This window comes from Lactuca sativa, chromosome 4, assembly GCF_002870075.4.
Source record: "Lactuca sativa cultivar Salinas chromosome 4, Lsat_Salinas_v11, whole genome shotgun sequence".
Taxonomy (NCBI): Eukaryota; Viridiplantae; Streptophyta; class Magnoliopsida; order Asterales; family Asteraceae; genus Lactuca; species Lactuca sativa.
The window spans coordinates 120,353,015-120,371,018 of NC_056626.2; the positions used below are offsets into that span (position 1 = coordinate 120,353,015).

The 18,004-nt window shown below is 33.8% G+C and overlaps 1 protein-coding gene and 1 non-coding gene across 2 annotated transcripts; one reads left to right on the forward strand and one right to left on the reverse strand.

The window, feature by feature from the left end:
- Window positions 1-863: 863 nt before the first annotated feature.
- Window positions 864-1,923, reverse strand: LOC111899699 (uncharacterized). The gene is made up of 2 exons (XM_023895556.1): window positions 1,456-1,923; window positions 864-1,361 (listed from the first exon to the last, which is right to left on the reverse strand). Exons 1-2 carry the CDS (start codon window positions 1,921-1,923, stop codon window positions 864-866), a joined length of 966 nt encoding a protein of 321 aa, XP_023751324.1.
- Window positions 1,924-3,115: 1,192 nt separating this feature from the next.
- Window positions 3,116-3,222, forward strand: LOC111899752 (small nucleolar RNA R71). Its single transcript, XR_002853029.1, has one exon. It is a non-coding gene; the product is annotated as a small nucleolar RNA R71 (small nucleolar RNA).
- Window positions 3,223-18,004: the final 14,782 nt, after the last annotated feature.

The window sequence follows — 18,004 nt, forward strand, 5'->3', positions numbered from 1 at the left end:
CACTGCAACATGGGCTTGTCTAGTCCACGAACGGACTCGGCGAGTAGTATGAACAGTGCGTCGCGAGTAACAGTTCCGATTTGGACTAAATCATCCATTAAAAATCCAAATTATTTCCAGGGGTTTGTTCAAGGATGTCTATCAAGCACTAATTCATAAGAAATTTTAACTAAAACACTCTAATTTGACAAGAAATTGAAACCCTAGAATTCAAGTCAAGTCAAAATCGGATTTTGCTAAAACTTGGGTCATTCTTTTACCAAAGATTGGAGCTTTAACAAGATTAGAAGTAAAAGATGTTACCTTTTGATGGGATTTGGAAGGAAACACAAGAGATTGAAGATGAATGCTTGAGAGGCATTTTTGCTCGTCGAGCGTCTGGTGAATGGTGAATGAAAGTGTTTTACTTTTAAGGTTAAAACCCTAATTTATAGAATGTAAAAAAATATTTTTTTTCTAGTTAAAACGTGGACTCGCCGAGTAGGGGTACCTACTCGCTGAGTAAGGGTATCTACTTGCCGAGTTGTTGAATCTATTTAAAAATGTTGAAATTTTTTTGTGTTTCTTAAACTTATGCCACCATACCCCACATTGAAGCTTTACTTGCCCTCAAGTCATCACTTTAAACAAAGAAGAAGATTAAGATAGACAAATCCTAAAAAATAAAAGAAGAAAAATAAAACGAAAAAAAAAGGTAAAACGAAAGCAAACTCTAGTATCGGGTTGCCTCCCGAAATCACTTCTTTTTGAGGAGTCGTTAGCTGGATTCCTTTCCGCTCTATGTTTCAGTAGCTTCCTCCATCAGGAATTCCTTCTTAATCCTTTGCGCTTTATACTTTGTTATGTAAGCATTTATTTTTCTCTTATACGCCTTCTTCAACTCCTCCTTTTCTCATTTTGGTGTCATTTCCTTCAGATTTACGCTTTATCCCTTTACCACATTTCTTCTTCCTTTCATCTACCATGTGCCCCATTGTGTCCATTCTTCCTTTATCTACCTCGATCGCCTTTTCAATCATCATCTCAGCATCACTTGAGGTGACAGATTCTACCTCACTTTCTTCATATGCTTGAGAATCCGGTGGTTTAAAAGTGAATACTTGAAAAGTGGTATAAACTGAAGCGCGAGGTTTTGTTCTTGTGGTTAGCTTATCCCCTTTTTTTTCTTGATTATTTGTGTGCAATCTAATGGAAGAGTTTTGCTCCTTATTTTTCAAAGCCGTAATGCTCTTTTCATCTTCCAACCATTCATTATTATCAACTTGAATTGCTTCCTCATCTTTCAAATTCTTTTCATTAAAAGTCGAATTTGTTTCTTTAAAGTTACTTAGATCTTCATTGTCTTCATTTCCTTCAAGTAGCTTCTCAAATTCTCTTAATTCTCATTGAGCATCAAACTCTTCATCTAAAGAAGATGTGGATTGCTTTGAATTATTTTCTTCTCAAAGTGCGAACTCTTTTTTCTAGCAGTTCATCAGCCAATTCTATTGAGGAAGTCTTATCTTCAATTGATTTTTCTTGCTCCTTCTCTTGATTAGTGAAAAAAGTAACCGAATCATCCCCAACCCTAAGTGTAAGTGTCGATTCGTGCATATCGACCATTACACATGCGGTATTCAAGAATGGTCTTCCAAGGATGATTGGAACCTTTGGGTCTTTTTCCATGTCCACAACTACGAAGTCAGCAGGGAAAACCAACGTATCCACCTTGATTAGAAGATCTTCACAAACTCCTTTTGGACAGATCACTGTTTTATCAGCTAGATGGATTGTCATGTAAATAGGTTTAAGTTCTGGAAGGTTCAACTTTTTGAAGAAAGGGTAGGGCATAATATTTATACTAGCCCCCGAATCAGCTAATGCATAAGTAGTAACAAAGTTTCCAAACTGGCACGGTACAGTGATGCTTCCTGGATCGCCCATCTTTTCTGGTAAATCATTCAAAGCTATTTTTCATGCCTCTGTCAGGTTCTTTCTATTTGTGAGGAGTTCCTTAAGTAAGCTTGCATATTTTGGCGTTTGAAGGATTGTTTCAGTAAACAAAATGTTCATTTGAAGTGCCCTAAGATGCTCTATGATCTTTTTAAACTCTTGAATTTGCTAATTTTGAATGGCTTGGCTTGGAAAAGGTAAAGGAGGTTGATACAGTTTTAAAAGAGAGGTATTTTTGTTAGCAGGCAGCGAACTCGTCGAGTCCATAGATGGGACTTGTCGAATCCATGTCGCTGTTTTCGATTCTGGACTTGTTTCTTTTTTCTCAAACTCCACTTTTGATTTATCTTTTTGGATTGGCCTCATAGGAGAAAAAACTTTCTCAGAGTTTGTTGTTATTACATTAACATGTGCTATTCTTGGGTTATTATCGGTATTACTTGGAAGTTCACCTGACATTCTTTGGTTGACTTGCTGTGCAAGTTGGCCTAATTGTTTCTCTATGTTGAGAATTGAGGCTTGCTGATTCCTAAGTAGAGTTTGTTGATCTCTCATCATAATTTGGTGCTCTTTAATCACACTTTGTTTCTCTTTTATTGCAACATCGGTATCGTTATGCCTTTTCTTAGACGCAGCTACAAATCTTGTAAACATGTCTTCCACATCAGATTTCTTTTCTTGCACCGGATCCTCCTTTTGATAAAAACCTCTTGCTTTTTTCCTATACTTTTCCTCCTTCGCCTTCTTGTACTCATCATAAGGTAGCCATTCTTTCTTGGGTTTACACCAATCATCATCGTATCTCTCACCACTTGAATAGCACACTTGGGCTTTCTGATTCCCGCTCTCATCAAGGTCACATTCTTTAGTAAGGTGAGGCCCTCGACAATTATCACACCCCACTCTAATGGCATGGATGGATTGGTCCATCTTAGTCATTCTTCAATCCATGCTCTCTAATTTTGCCAACAATACTGCCATATCATCATTTATAGCATTCATCACCCCTCGAGTTAAGTCATTCCTTAGGTTATGATATTCTCTAGAGTGCTTAGAGAATTCTTCAATGAGTTCCTTAACTTCCGCCAAAATTTTCTTTGTCAATGGGCCTTGATTGTCAAGGAGTGTTCTAGTGGTAACATTTACTCCATCATAGAAAATGGAGACTTCTTTTTAAACGTTCAAGTCATTATGGGGACAATTCCTCAACAGACCTTTATACCTCTCCCACGCCTCATATAGTGACTCTCCCGGTTGTTGCTCAAAGTTGGCAATGGCTTTCTTCAATTTTGCTATTTTTGAAGGAGGGTAAATTGGTCAATGAACTCTTCAAGCATTTTTACCCAAGTGGTGATGGATCTCGAGGGAAGTGATTTTAGCCAATCTTTCGCGCCCCCCTTAAATGTGACCGGTAGCATGCGAAGCAAAACAGTCTCGCGAGGAATGTTCGGGATGTTGAAATAGTCAGCTATGTCGTTGACCTCATCGATTTGCTTGTACGCGTCTTCGTGATCTTTCCCATAGAATGGGATGTCCTTGCATTGAGCGAGAATGTGGCTTTTTAGCTCAAAGATAGCAGTTGCTGAAATTGCAGGTTGCACTAGTCTCAGCCCTGTATCATCACCCATCCTCTTCTTGTATTCACCCATGGTGAGATCTGGAATGTTAGCCATGGTGTTATCGGTTTCTCCTTCTAAGTCGCTTTCTTCTTCGATTTCTCTTTCGTACTCAGTGTCTTCTTTCTTAGGATCTCCGTTCGTCAATGAGGTGTTGGATTCTCCAACTTTCTGGCTCTTTTTCTTGCTAAAAGATGATTTGAAGCTCTTAAATGGTGACTTCTTTGGTGTTGAAGATGATTCTACGGTTTTGTCCTTGTCCTTCCTAAGAGCTGATTCCGGGCTTGCGAGTGGCGGGATCAAGGGTGTGCCTGATCCTCGGGTCATAAAATACATGAAATAAACAGAAAACATGCGTAAAAAAGAACAAACCAAAACTAAAAACGAAACTTGACTATTATGATGGACTTGTCGAGTAGCTGCGAATGTACTCGACGAGTCAAAGGTAAAACAGGAAAAAAAATTTAGAACTAAAATCCTATAAACAGAAAAAATAGAATTCAATCCTAATAACTAATCTACTAAAATAGTAACTTTGTGCCAGATAGTTCTCACACAAAGGATCGATAATACTAGCAATTAAAATTTATTTTAGAACCGTTCCCCCGCAACGACGCCAAAAACTTGATGTGTGTAAAATGCACTAGTTTTAATCTTACTTTTTAAATATGATTTAGACACACAAAAGGCAGTGTACCTCTCAATTGGTGGTATAGTTAAGCAAGCAGGGTATCAAACACATGGAACAGTAAATAAACTAACTACTAAATTATCTAAAAACAAGTAATAAAAGGGAAGGTTTTCTCTAGTTTTGCAAGACTAGAAACTTAACAATTAAATAAAACTCAAACTATGCAACTAACAGCTAAAGCAAATAAACAATCAACTAAACTCAATAAAGGAGAAGACTTCTGTTTAGGTTCGATTCATTTACGCATATGGTTGATTTTATGGCAAGTGCAACGGATTAATGGTTATTGGCTACCGATTAATGTGATTAGTTCACGTTCGCTATAACTAATCCTTAGAAAACAAATCAATTCAAGCGGTGATCAAGTGATTACAGTAATAAATTTCCTAGTTTATTGATTCGGGTTAAGTAAGGCTTGTAGTTAGCTAATCAAATTACTAATTTAATTAACCTCTTGTTGATGGTTCGTCACACAAGCTCACACAATAACTTACCTATTTTCTAGTTAACCCTAGTTTCACGTTCGCTATTCCTAGGTACATAATAATGTTTTCACATAAATCGTATGAGATAAGCAATTAAGAGATGTTCATGCAGCTTAATATACTTGTTAATTAACAGAAATAGTTGATGTTAACACATACGGTTCTTCAACAAGCTTAACAAAATAAAACTCACCAAATTCAATTAATCCAACCACAAAATCAAAACATAGTCATAAATTCATCTACCCTAAATAGAAGATATGAGTTTTAGCTCATGATTACAGCAGAAAGTAGCTCAAAAATGAAATCTAATAGTTCACACATAATTCAAACAAAAGATTAAGTAAAGAATAAACTTAGATTGCCTTTGATCTTCTCAAAATTGAAGGCTAGGGTTGTTCCACGAGTTCCAGAGCTCCAGTTGCACCTCCAGTCGCAATTTAATCCCCAAGGGTTCTAGAGAAGGGTTTGGTTTCGAGCAATTGACTTCTATTTATAGATTTCTGAAAACAGAGGCTACTCGCCGAGTCCCTCATTAAATATTCTTGCACGGTAAGGACATTAAATATTCGTTTTTTATGGTGGAAATTGGTAATTCATCCTTTACTTACCTTTAAATGTTCTGCAATTTAGATTACGACATCCCTCTTCCAAGTTGTAGAATATTGTGTTGGGTCCTAGCCTTAATATCTCATTTGGGTGTTTTATTAAGCACTCAATCAACTAACTTGAATTTCTCCCGTTTTGTAGATGTCAAAGTCTAACAACTATGGTCTTCCTAAATCCGTTGGATAAAGTTTTCCGCTTGAAGATGATGTTCCACGATTGGATTGTGGAAATGGAAATCATGCTTCACTTCCTGCACCTCCTCCAATAATTCTCCCTGACCCGCGTGTTCAAAGACTTGAAAAGTTTAAGGTCACTCAAGCCCTATTGGCAAAAAGACACAAAGATGGAAAGTCTGTATGTGCTCATGTCTTGGATATGAAGTTGCATATTGATAGATTGGGAATGTTGGGTGTCGATGTCTCAAGGAAGTTGGTTGTTGACTTGGTTCTTTAGTCATTTCCTAAATTATATAGTGAGTACATTGGAGAGTACTATATGATGGAAGACGACGTGACCCTTATTGATTTGACTTATTTGCTTATTGCTATTGAATCAACGATGATTTAGTGCACTGGTCAAGCAAATTTGTCTGGTAAAGCAATGTCCCATGCTTCTATGAGAAATGGCAACATCGGAAGTCCAAAAAAGTTTTCTCTACGCAAGAGAAAGGTTGAGTCTGAGATGGTCCCATGTACCGTTCCAGAAGAATCCATATGTTTCTACTGCCAAAAGAAGGGGCATTAGTTACGAAGCTGCCCTGACTACATGAGAGATCTAAGAGATGGGAGAGTCAAGATGTATGACTCTACTTCAGGTAAAATCCACAATCTAACTCTATTAAGTTCCTATTTGTAGATTCTTAATACATCATGTGATAAGATTACATTTTGATTTTTTGTAGGATTGAAGAAAAGAAAGGAAGCTTAAAGGAAGAAGTGAGCTAAGTTTGATCACGAAGAAATGGATTCCGATCGCAGGATTCTATGTTCGGATTTTTGAGTTGCTGCTTAGAGTTATGATAGACTGCTTAGGAATATGTAATAGCATAGTTTTCATTTGATTTTGCGTTGTAAGGATAAGTTTTCCACACCTTTTATAAATAAAATAAATTTTGAGTTTTATCTTATTTATCTCTTTGCAATGTCATTCATGAAAATTGATGCTTGTGTGTTTCTATTATAAGCAATATTAAGTGGATGTGATTCTTAGTTGTGTTATTTGTGGTAGTGTCAGAATTTACCAAATAAGGAAGATTCTCGTCACCCAAGTTTTAATTGGACAAAAACTTGGAATCATGTGACTTGTATTGTATGATGAATGAGAAAATTAGTATTTGGGAAATTAAGACTAATTCCTTTTTTCGCATAAGTATGTGAGTCAAGTGAAGGAATAAAGGATCTAGTACGCATTGTTGTGCACTAGGTCAAGTCCGCCACAAAGAACAATAAGAGTATTCGTCATGATTTGCTAAAAGTTTAGTAAATATGGTTATACTTACAATATTAATTATAATTCTAAATCATTGAAAAGTTTCAATGTATGGCAGAGCGAGTAAGAAGAATCAATAAGGCAGAAAGCTAAAAGTTTCTCCAATCTGAAAAGATGGGAAAGTACTTTAGTATAATGTTTTATGATCGTCTCATTGATTATGAAACCATATCACAATAGATCCTCAAAGGACACCTTAGTTCACTAGTATGGCTAAGAATAGGAATCGAAAATTGTTGAAATTGTTAAATCAAAAGGTGAATCATACTTCGTTCCACAATCAACTCTTATAGTCATACTCCAAGATTGTGACTTGAGTGACAAATCTTAAGAAGTTCTAACACACTCATCAAATGAGGAGTAGAAAAATGTTTTTCTTACTGTTGCATGTTTGAAATTGGTAAGTTGTGATGTCTTGGGTAAGACAAAGACCAACTAAGACCAATTGTGTGTAGTGTTTGTCTTGATAAGAATCCGCACTAACTCTTGAATATTTGTTTGTCAAGAAATGTTTTTTTTGACAAGAGAATCTTATGTGTCAAGAGGTTAGTAGGAGTCTAAATGATCTTGAAAAGGTTCAAGAACTAAGAAAGAGTAAACCTATTAGACACTAATCGTCTTACGCCAGATGTACTGAGATTGTTCGGGAGACATGGTCCAAGCCCGGTACGAGGAAAAGTTATTTTTAAGTGTTCATAAATCTTGACATATTCTTGTATCTGTGCCATTCCAAGTCAACTATGCATGTGAGTTCTATGACTTCTCAATTGACTACATAAAGGCAAGCACCTTGTTCAATGAAAGTGCATTGACTAGTATAGGTGAGCTGCTAAATAACTTGGAAGCAGTGGTGGGACCCTTGATGGCAAGAAATTAAGAATGAACAAGTTCTGTCCATAAGAGTTTGGATTTGTCACTAACCTTATCTTATGATTATGGTTATGGTTATGAAGAATTTACATGGATAAGAGCACATACACCATAAAATCTAAGTGTCATAAGGTTTCTCTCCGTTTCATGAAAATGATTGTGAGGAAACTCTTTCACTAAGAGAGATTTTAAGGAAACTGTTTTCTTTTGTAGCTTTACATTCCAATCAATATACCACATGTTCATTGGTTTTTGGTACTTTGGATTTGAAGACATTCCAATTGACTATATATGGTAGTCATTGGAAGGGCGGGTACTGTTCGGAAAATAAGGACGGGTTTATAGGTATGAGAGACCGCATCCACAAAATGCTAGTGAGAGTCAACTACTGGGGGTACAAAACCAACTTATTTAATCCCAATTGAGAGCTTCAAGATGACCCTAAAAAAGGCCTCAAATGTACGACAACAGATTGGCAGCAGGGCGGATTGTGGAGTATTTTTGTGTTGCTTCCTGGAGGTGTTGATCACCAGAAAATCAATTCTCAAATTCGTTTATGATTACAGCATCCCTCTTCATAGTTCGAATTGTGAGATTTAGCAATTATTCTAAACATTTAGGACTTATTGCTATAAGTTCTGAATTAGTTTAGACATTCGTATGAGCTATCTAAGGAAAGGTGTATGAGTTTGGGAAGCTTAGATAAAGGCTTATCGAAGCATATCGTATTAGAAATATGAACTTAGGGATTCAATAAGTATTGATTTCTAGAAGTCTAATTGTTTTCTAAATATGTGTCAAAGCTAGTGGGAGCATAAATGTTATGCTGGTATGGATATAATTATCATGTTAGTGGGAGCATGATTATTATTTTTAAGTATTGCAAGTTATCAATATTAATTATAGGAAACAAAAGTTTCACTTTGCAAAGTTGTAGGGGTTGAAAAGTTGTTTTCCTATAATTAAGGGAGAGAATATTACAGTTCATTTCAAATCTAAAAGCCTAGATTGAGAAATTTTGATTAAATTTAGTCAAAGGACATATATGGATGTTATGTTGAAAAGGTTCAACTTAAAAAAAATTCTATATATGGAAATATTATACAGGAAACTGGTAAAGTCTCACATTTTTCATTATGAATCGTGTCCCATACGCTTCGGGTATTGGATCGATTGCATGTGCTGTAATATTCGAACGTCCTAAATTTTCCAAATGCCTAGGGCATTAAGAGGGAAAATAACTAGAACCAGATTTGACTAAAATAATTAAATGACTGTCAAGGAGAATCTAAGGTTCGCCAAGGATGGGTCACTTGTGGGCAGTTGGAAGTATAGTAATGGATGGACCATATTGACATTATTATGGTTAGATATGATTCTATTAGTAATAAGTTGTCATATGGAAAATATGGAAATGTTTCCATATTGGGAGTTGGATATTGAGAATCTATGTCTAGATTAGAAACTTTTATGCAAGAAGGATATTCAATGGAATGTACTTTGAATGTGAGACTTCATATCTATGGAATTGTCTTGTAACAATATCCAATAGAGCATTTTGTAATTTCGTTAGCAGAGTCTTGGTGACATTGGTGATGTGACATTGCGAAAGGATCGTTGCATAAAGTGTTAGAATCTAACATATTCTAGTAGTGGCGAGCATTTTGTATTCTTACACTAACAATTAGGATTAGGAATTGTGAAATGAGTACCATTGGAAATGTTTCAATTGATCTATTTTACAAAGTTAGGGCCATAGATAAACATAGTGTGCATGTTGGGAGCATGGGACAACTGTTGTTATAATTCAAGTAATAAGTTGATTATCCGAAACATTATACAATGAATAATGAGTAATCAATATGGTGATTAAATAAAGGTGTTTTTATTTATACTAAAAAGTTTGGGGCCATATAGGACTAGTATTATTCTTGTGTTTCACTTTGCATGTTTTGACTTCCCTAATAATAAGATTACTCAAACCATCCACAGTTGATCATACATTGGAAGTTGGTATGAAAGAAGACTATTATGAATCTGACTGTAGATTGTCTAAAGACTTTAAGACATAACAAATGTATGATGTAGTGTTCATGAGTACTCCTGAAATAAGATTTGAGTATTGGATTAAACGTACGCTCACTTGAATCACTTCATGGATTTTATCACAGGTGATTAGTGAGACGATAATATCTTATATTCTTGAAACGGAGACGTGTGAGTTGTAATTTTGCAAGTCGTTTGCACATTGATAATATGTAAACGCATCAGTAACTTGGTGTTATAAAACATATTGTTGTGTGTGATTTGATGAGCAGGTACAAGCAAGCATTTGAGTCGAATTTTATCCGTTCCTATTACCCAAAGTGGAATAAAATCGATATCTGTGGGCTCCTCGATGATTTAGTGATGACACCCTGAGTGCTTGGCCAAGCCTGGTCTAAGTTGATGTGTTAAATTGTAGTCTGTTGTTAGTCGTCATAAATCGGAAATCGGGAAAAAACACATGAACAGAGAGTATGATTAAAATCCATGTCTCAGTTCATATGATATCTAGAATGGAGGAATATATGATCCCTTATCTAAAGGATGTGTTTCTAATAAGATCAGAGTTGACAACGGCTTTTTGAAAGCTACGATTGTTGATTAGGTTCTGAAGCCATACTTGCAAAATAGTTATTAGACTTATCCAAGTGGGAGATTGTTGGATTAGGTGTCTAAGCCCATAACTATTTTGGTATTTACTTGAACCGATTGTGAGCATGATCCTTTTGGGTTGCCCTCACCTTAGCAATAGATAGGATGAATTGTGGAGAAAGAGGATTAATTATGATTTATTAATATATTGTAGGAGTAATATATTAAACGATAAATCATATTGTTTAATTAATATTGATCAAGAATTAATTAATTTTGTGGTCAAAAGAGATTAATTAAACTTAAGGGACTGTAACTGTAATTATAAGATAATTGCATTTGGGCTGATGGATCACCTTGGAATATAGTTTGGACGAATTCTATGGGAAGCCCATAAGGAATTTGTCCAAGGGATATTCTAGAAGGATTCCATGCGTTGATTAAGGCTTAAGCAGTCATATTAGGGTTTCCACCTGAAAACCCTAGCAACCACAAGTATAAATAGACCCTCTAACATAAGGATTTTGGCCCTATGCTTCCTAGTGCTGCCCTAGCCGATTTCCTCCCTTCTCCTAAGTCATCTTGTTGCTAGTGGTGTTTGTGACTCCATTAGAGGTGCAACATTTGAGGCACTAAGCTTTCAAAGGTCAAGGATAATCAAGGAGAACTTGTTATTACTACATAACAAGAAAGGTAAGATCTAAACCCTAGTTTATATGTCAATTTGATTGTTATATGCTAGTTCATATGATCATTGCTTTGGTATTGAATGTTGTTGTGTTCATAGTATAAAAACCGAGATCAAAGAAATTAAGGTTGCATGAACACTATAGGAATGATGTTATGCTCATAACCCATCAAATTGATCGACCACCTTTTGTGATGTTGTACGGAAGGATGTCTTGGACACTGGTTGTTGGCGGGAGGTCAACCATTGGGTTATGGGAAGTACTAAGGTAATACTCAAGACCAACGAGTTGATTCAACAAGTGAGATGTATTATGTAGACCACATAGAGTCCCTAGAAGAGTTATACTAACCAGTGATGATCAAACCTCAAGTTTTAGGTGGGGGATTTTGTGCTTCTGAAGGTGTCACCTTGGAAAGGTCTCATCAGATTTCGGAAGCGATCCAAGTTGGTTCCCCGGTATATTGGTCTCTTCAGGATTATCGCCTGGATAGGCAAGGTAGCATGATAGCTGGATATACCTAATAAGCTCAATCAAATCCACAACACTTTCAATGTCTCTCAGTTATGGCAGTGTATAGCCGATGACACCGTAGTGGTTCCCTTGTATGACATTCAGGTAGATGAGCGCCTAAACTATATGGAGAGGCTGATTGCGATTCTTGATAGGAAGATGAATACCTTACGCATCAAGGTGGTGGGCTTAGTTAAGGTACAATGGCAACATCGGAAGAGTTCAGAGTGGATGTGGGAGGCTGAGGAGGAGATGAGGTAGCATTACCCAGAGATATTTGCAGCAACAGACTTCGAGGACAAAGTATAATTCAAGTGGGGGAGAGTTGTAACGCCTAGTTCCTAGATAGAATCTTTAATTCCTAATAATAATATTTTTTAGTATGTTCCATCTACATGGGGCGTAGAAGGCCTCTCAACACAGGGCGTAGACCATTAAATGCATGCATGGGTTTTATGACCTACATAGTGTGTAACCTTGTGTACACAGGGCATAGGAGCGTAGTCTCTAAAAACCTAATTGAGGTTTGTGAGACCTATTTAAAGGCCTTATATCCTTGATAGACTTCTCATACTCATCTTCCACCCTTATTTACACCATCAACGAAACCCTATCCACCTAGTGACGTCCTTGAAGCATTTTGAGTAATCTTTTGTGAATTTTGTCAAGAAGGAGGCCTTTGAAGGAACACTTGGAAATCCAGAGCTTATAAATCATGACTTTGCTTTTCCTCAACATCCTCTAGAAGGTATAAAGTCTAAACCTTGCTGATAATTTTGTTAGATGTAGCTACTTGTGATATTTTATGAGTTTTTTTTCCTTTAATCTTGGCTCTATTGAGTATGATCAAATCCAAACCTCATAAGTGGTTTATCTTATCATTTCCGAGCTTAGTGAGTCAAATGGGATCTTAGTCACTCCCATTCATCCATGGATAAACATTTGAGCTTTTTAGGACATGTTTAGGATTTAGGGATTGGTTTGAATAAATGAGTAGTTTCATTCTGGGGATAAGATGTGAGATTAAAGTGAAGTGTAGTATTCCTCCTCTTCCTAGACATATATAAATGGTATGTCTATATTAGACAACCGAGGGGTATGTCTGGTCGTCTACCAAAGTAAAATAACAACACTTTATTATTGTAGATAGTCTTGTGAATTATGTTGTTAGTATAGACTTATAACCTACAAAAGTAGATGAAATATGATACCATATTATCAAATACTCTAAGGATTGGGTTGCCTTTATGACTTACATCGGCCAAGGAATCCCCTAGTAGTGTAGTCATATTATTTCTTTAAACGATTCATCAGCTAATGTGATTCTTCTAGATGTTCGTTGATTAGGATTTGTGAGAATCGATTGGGTTGGGTATGTTAGGTAGTCATTTATGTACTTGTTTTGTACTATATATCACTCACGGTTGCCTTTAATAGCTTACACTTGCAAAGGAATCCCCGAAGCGATATAGTTTACTTGTTGCTTAAAGTGATCCATCAGGATAAATCCCATAGGATCACTTTTATAGGATCAGTATGTTACAATCGATGGGATATGTGACTAAGGGTATAGTGTCTTATAGATATCTATGTCGTATGATATATCTATATTGTTTGGTAACATTGGTTTTGCAGGATTTGATATATGATATATTATCATAAAAATATTATGAAGTTGAAAACCCTATGTGTCTTACCAGGTTTCCAAACCCGACCTACTTAAATAATATGCATCAAAGGTAGCGATGCTAAGGCTGTTGGAACTTGGTTAGGATATAGAGTGATTAAGAGAAAACTTGCAATAGTATTCAGGACCGGTAAGTCTTTACGATGTAACTCATGTTATGTATTGATTATGACATCCTTAAGGTTTTGTTATTTTGAAACAAGATATGTACTAACAATGTTTTGATATATTGGGATTTTCCCCTAATAAAGACAACATGATTTGAAAGAAGAAAGAAAAAAAATTTCGGTTTTGGAAAATAGGGGATGCCACAGAAAGTATAATAAAATTCTTATGTGGTCATGCAACCTAGATGATCTAAGTTTCATACTATTACTACAATTACTACTATAAGAAAGAAAGAATGTACATACCTTTTTTGATGCCAATGATCTCCTTGTTTGAGACCTTGGTTTTGCTACCTTATTTGATGAAGTGGACCTAAATAGAATCCTTCTTTTGGTTCACACCCAAGAACACCAAGGGCATATCAAGGAAAACTAGGATAAATAATTGATTTCTTCAAACCCTATAGAGAGTTTGGAAATCGTTCATGGGGAGGTAGAGAATGAGATTGGTGAAAATTCTAGCCAAAGAGCAATTAGGGTGTGATTCCTAGCAACCTATTTATAGGTCTTAGATGATTACCCTAAAAGAAACTCCAATCCCATGTGGAATAACTCTAAATTTCGATATCTCCTTATCTTTTAGGGATATTGAAATATTGTAATTCGATAACTTTTAACTAATTAATATTCAACCCCTTGAATTAATTAATTATCAATTAACTCCAAAATAGTTTCTGATTAATTTATCAAACCAACATAAATTAATAAACTAATTTCTTTTAAATTCATTTTGCTCAATTAGGGGGTCATGAGGGCAACTCAAAAAGACTCTGCTATTATTAAAAATATTATAAATAGTTAATGATCTTGAAAACTCTTTTCAACGTACATTTTTTTCTTTGATGAAATGCATACGTACACCTCAATCATTTAACTGTCCATGTCCCCTTACGACATAAAGTGCAACTAGTTTTTTTATAATAGACTTATAGTGTAATTGTTTCATGAGTTTGAATACGACTTAAAGTACAAATGTGCAGATGTTGAAGATGAATCACAATATCTATGTTTGTTTATTTAATCAATTTTATTTTAAACATTAATTAAAATTTGATTCTTCTTATATAGGATATTAAGTATTAAGGAAAATGTGATTAATGTAATATTTTATGGATAATATTTTTGTCGAATGCATAATAACTGTGTAATGTATAATATTGCAAATAGGTTGGATATTTGTTGATTCCGTTGATAAAAATATGAGTTCGATTATTCAAAATCGTATGAGTTGGATTGAGATATTAAAATCCTATGAGTTCAATTATTTTGCCTCTAGGATCAGGAAAATGATTAGTAATGAACTCCATTAGATTAGAGAACCTACAATTGAGAGAAAATAAAATATGCACACTATCATTTTCAAGCCTTGATCCGGATCTCCTTTTCTATCTTAAACACGTCACTTAAGAACCAACTCAACTAAGCCACACGGCAACTCTTATGTGTGAGTGATGGAATCCATCTTTCAAGGGACATCTAGAAATATATTAAGCTTCTTAATGCACGACGCACAATGGAAATACAAACATAAAAGTATTCTAATATCGTAAAGGGAGAATTTTTATTAATTTCTAAGATAATTAAAGAAAACTTACAAAATTCTATTATATATAGTGGAGCTAAATTTAACACGTATTTCCAATTTTAAGAAACTTGGAACTGAAATTAATTTTCTCTAATGAAGGTCTTACATAAACTTGGAAAAGGAAGAAATCAAGGAAATATATTATTTTGCCATTATAACATAATAGACAAAATATTGAAATAAACCGAAATTGGGGAAAATTAAAATTGAGGGCCTTGACATTGAAATATGACGATGAATTGTGTGCACAGCAGCATGTGGATAGCTTCCCGTCGTAATAAAATGTTTTCAAACTTTGAAGTATCAAAAGTTTTCTATATTATGCTGGTTTTTTAGTTATATTTATCATTATCTCATTTAATGCTGGTTTTTTTATTATATTTGTGGTTATCTCATTTCTCTACTAAAGCTCTCGCAAGGTTTTTAGAGAGTGTTTGATAAATAAGCTTATAGTTTATTAGTTTATTGCTTATTAGCATACTAAAATAATTTATCCCTACCACAAAAGCTTATTTTTAAGAATTCCTATCCAAACACTTAAACTTAGCTTATTATGGTAAGAATAAAAAATAAACAATAAGCCCCCTTCGTACTACCGAAAAATGAGATTCTTGCCGAATCCGAGTTTGCTGCTAATTAGGAGTTACCGAAGGTTGTTAAACTAACTCATTAGCTAGTCCAAGGAATAGAATCAGGCCTCTACCGAGGAGGTTTTGGATATTTTTTTAGATCTCCCAAAAAAGCTAGTCCTGAGGGGAGATTTCGGAGATTTTAGATCTCTCATAAAAGCTAGTCGAATACTCATGACCAGGCACAGCAAAATAAAGGCCTAATTCTCAAAGTAGTGATGTTCCCCCGGTATCATAATAGAGTAGTTTTGCATATTCAAACAAATAAAAATTTTCAGGGGGCAAATTCCGCAATTGTGGCGACTCTAGGCTTTCTTATAATTTGGATATGCTATTTTGGGGTAAAGAAAGTTCCAAACCAATCTCTGGCACTTGGTAAAGATTAGTGATTTCCGCCATTGGTTATCTTTTTTTTTTTCCTTATCCAAACACCCTCTTAATATGTTGCATTCACATTTAATTGCATCTTCCACAAAAGAGAATCTGGAAGTTAAGTTTGTATAACTCGTATATAGTTATAGCTATTTATATCATTAAATCAACTATACATTTTAAAATTTAATCAAGTTTCGTAGAATCCAATCTAGTGGTCAAACTAGATTACATATTTTGTCTTACTATTTTATATCTTTTAATATAAAATTTTATATTATACATTTCTATTTGTAGTTTCTTAGTTCTTACTAAGGAAGGTATTCACTAAAGTGTATTATATTTATTCTCTACATTCTAAACTGGGACAATAATTATGCATTAAAATGTTGTTTAATCAATATTAAATTCACTTTTAATTTCCTTTTTTTTTTAATAATTACCAAGGTCTATGTCACTTAAGTCTTCATATATATATATATATATATATATATATATATATATATATATATATATATATATATATATATATATATATATATATATATATATATATATATATATCAAAAGTAGTTGATAACGGTAAGTTTGGAGATATAGTTTTTATATTTATAGATAAGGCTGCAAACGAACTGAATCTTCGATGAACTGTTCATGAACCGTTTTACGAGAAGTTCGTTTATTTAATAAACGAATGAAGATGAAGATAAATTCTCGTTCGTATAGTTAAACGAATAAACATAAACAATGATCTTGTTTATTCAATTCTGTTCGTAAACGTTCGTTTACGTTCGTTCATTTAAGTTTCTTTTATATATATATATATATATATATATATATATATATATATATATATATATATATATATATATATATCTGTGTGTGTGTGTTCAATTATGTTCATTTATCTATGTTCGTTTATGTTTGTTCGTTTAGCATTTTACACGAACATAAACAAACGAACATGAATAATGTAATTTTGTCAATGTACAAACATGAATAAGAAAACCCGTTCATTTATTCGTTCGTGTTTATTCATTTGTTCAGCTAACTTAAATGAATTAATATGAACAAGCTATTGTTTATGTTCATTCGTTTCGTTTCCAACCATATTTATAAATATGTTTGATGAAAATAATTATATTATTTTGAATGTGCAAAAAACATACGATCTAATAGCAAAAACCTCCTACAAATTTAAAAGAAAAAAATAGTTGAAAGAGTTTTCTCATTTCCAACTTTGTATTTTAAAATAAAAATTTTAAGCACATATTTTTCAACAAAAGACTTTTATTTGAGTTCCAAAGTTTGTTTTAAAATATAAAGATCACTCAAGAAACATATGATTTCTGAATTTATTCAGAAATAATTCGCGAGATCATGCACCCTTCTTTATTAGGTATAACTATGTGAAAGACGCTTATAATGTTGTAGTTTTAATTAATTTTATGATAATATTTAGGGAAAATGATATAAAAGCCCTTAAGTTTTTACAAAAATGTCGGTTTTACTAATGGACGTGTTTTATGTCTAGTAAAGCCCAAAGTATGTTGAATTTGTTCTTTTTTACCCTTGTAGCCGGTTTCTAGGTAACCTACCGGTTACCTAATGCCAGTAAAGCCCTTGAATTTTCAAAAATGTTCGAATTTACCCTTAAGTTTTTAAAAAATGTTCAGATTTACCCTTACATTGATTATTATTATTATTAATACATTTTTAATTGTATAAAAATGTTAAATCTTATCTGTAATCGAGTATTTTTATTGAGGTTTTCTAATTACGAGGGTTAGATAATTGTTACGTTATGTTTCTAATTAATGAATATTTATTTGATTATCTATTTAGTATGATGTTTAATAATAAATACATATTTATATTTGGTAATATGTACAAATACATATAATTATATTTTTATATAATATAAACCATATAAATACATATTTTTATATTTATATGTATATAATATATTTTTATATGAAATAAATATATATTTATACTTATACCTACTAAATACAAATAAATACATTTTTAATA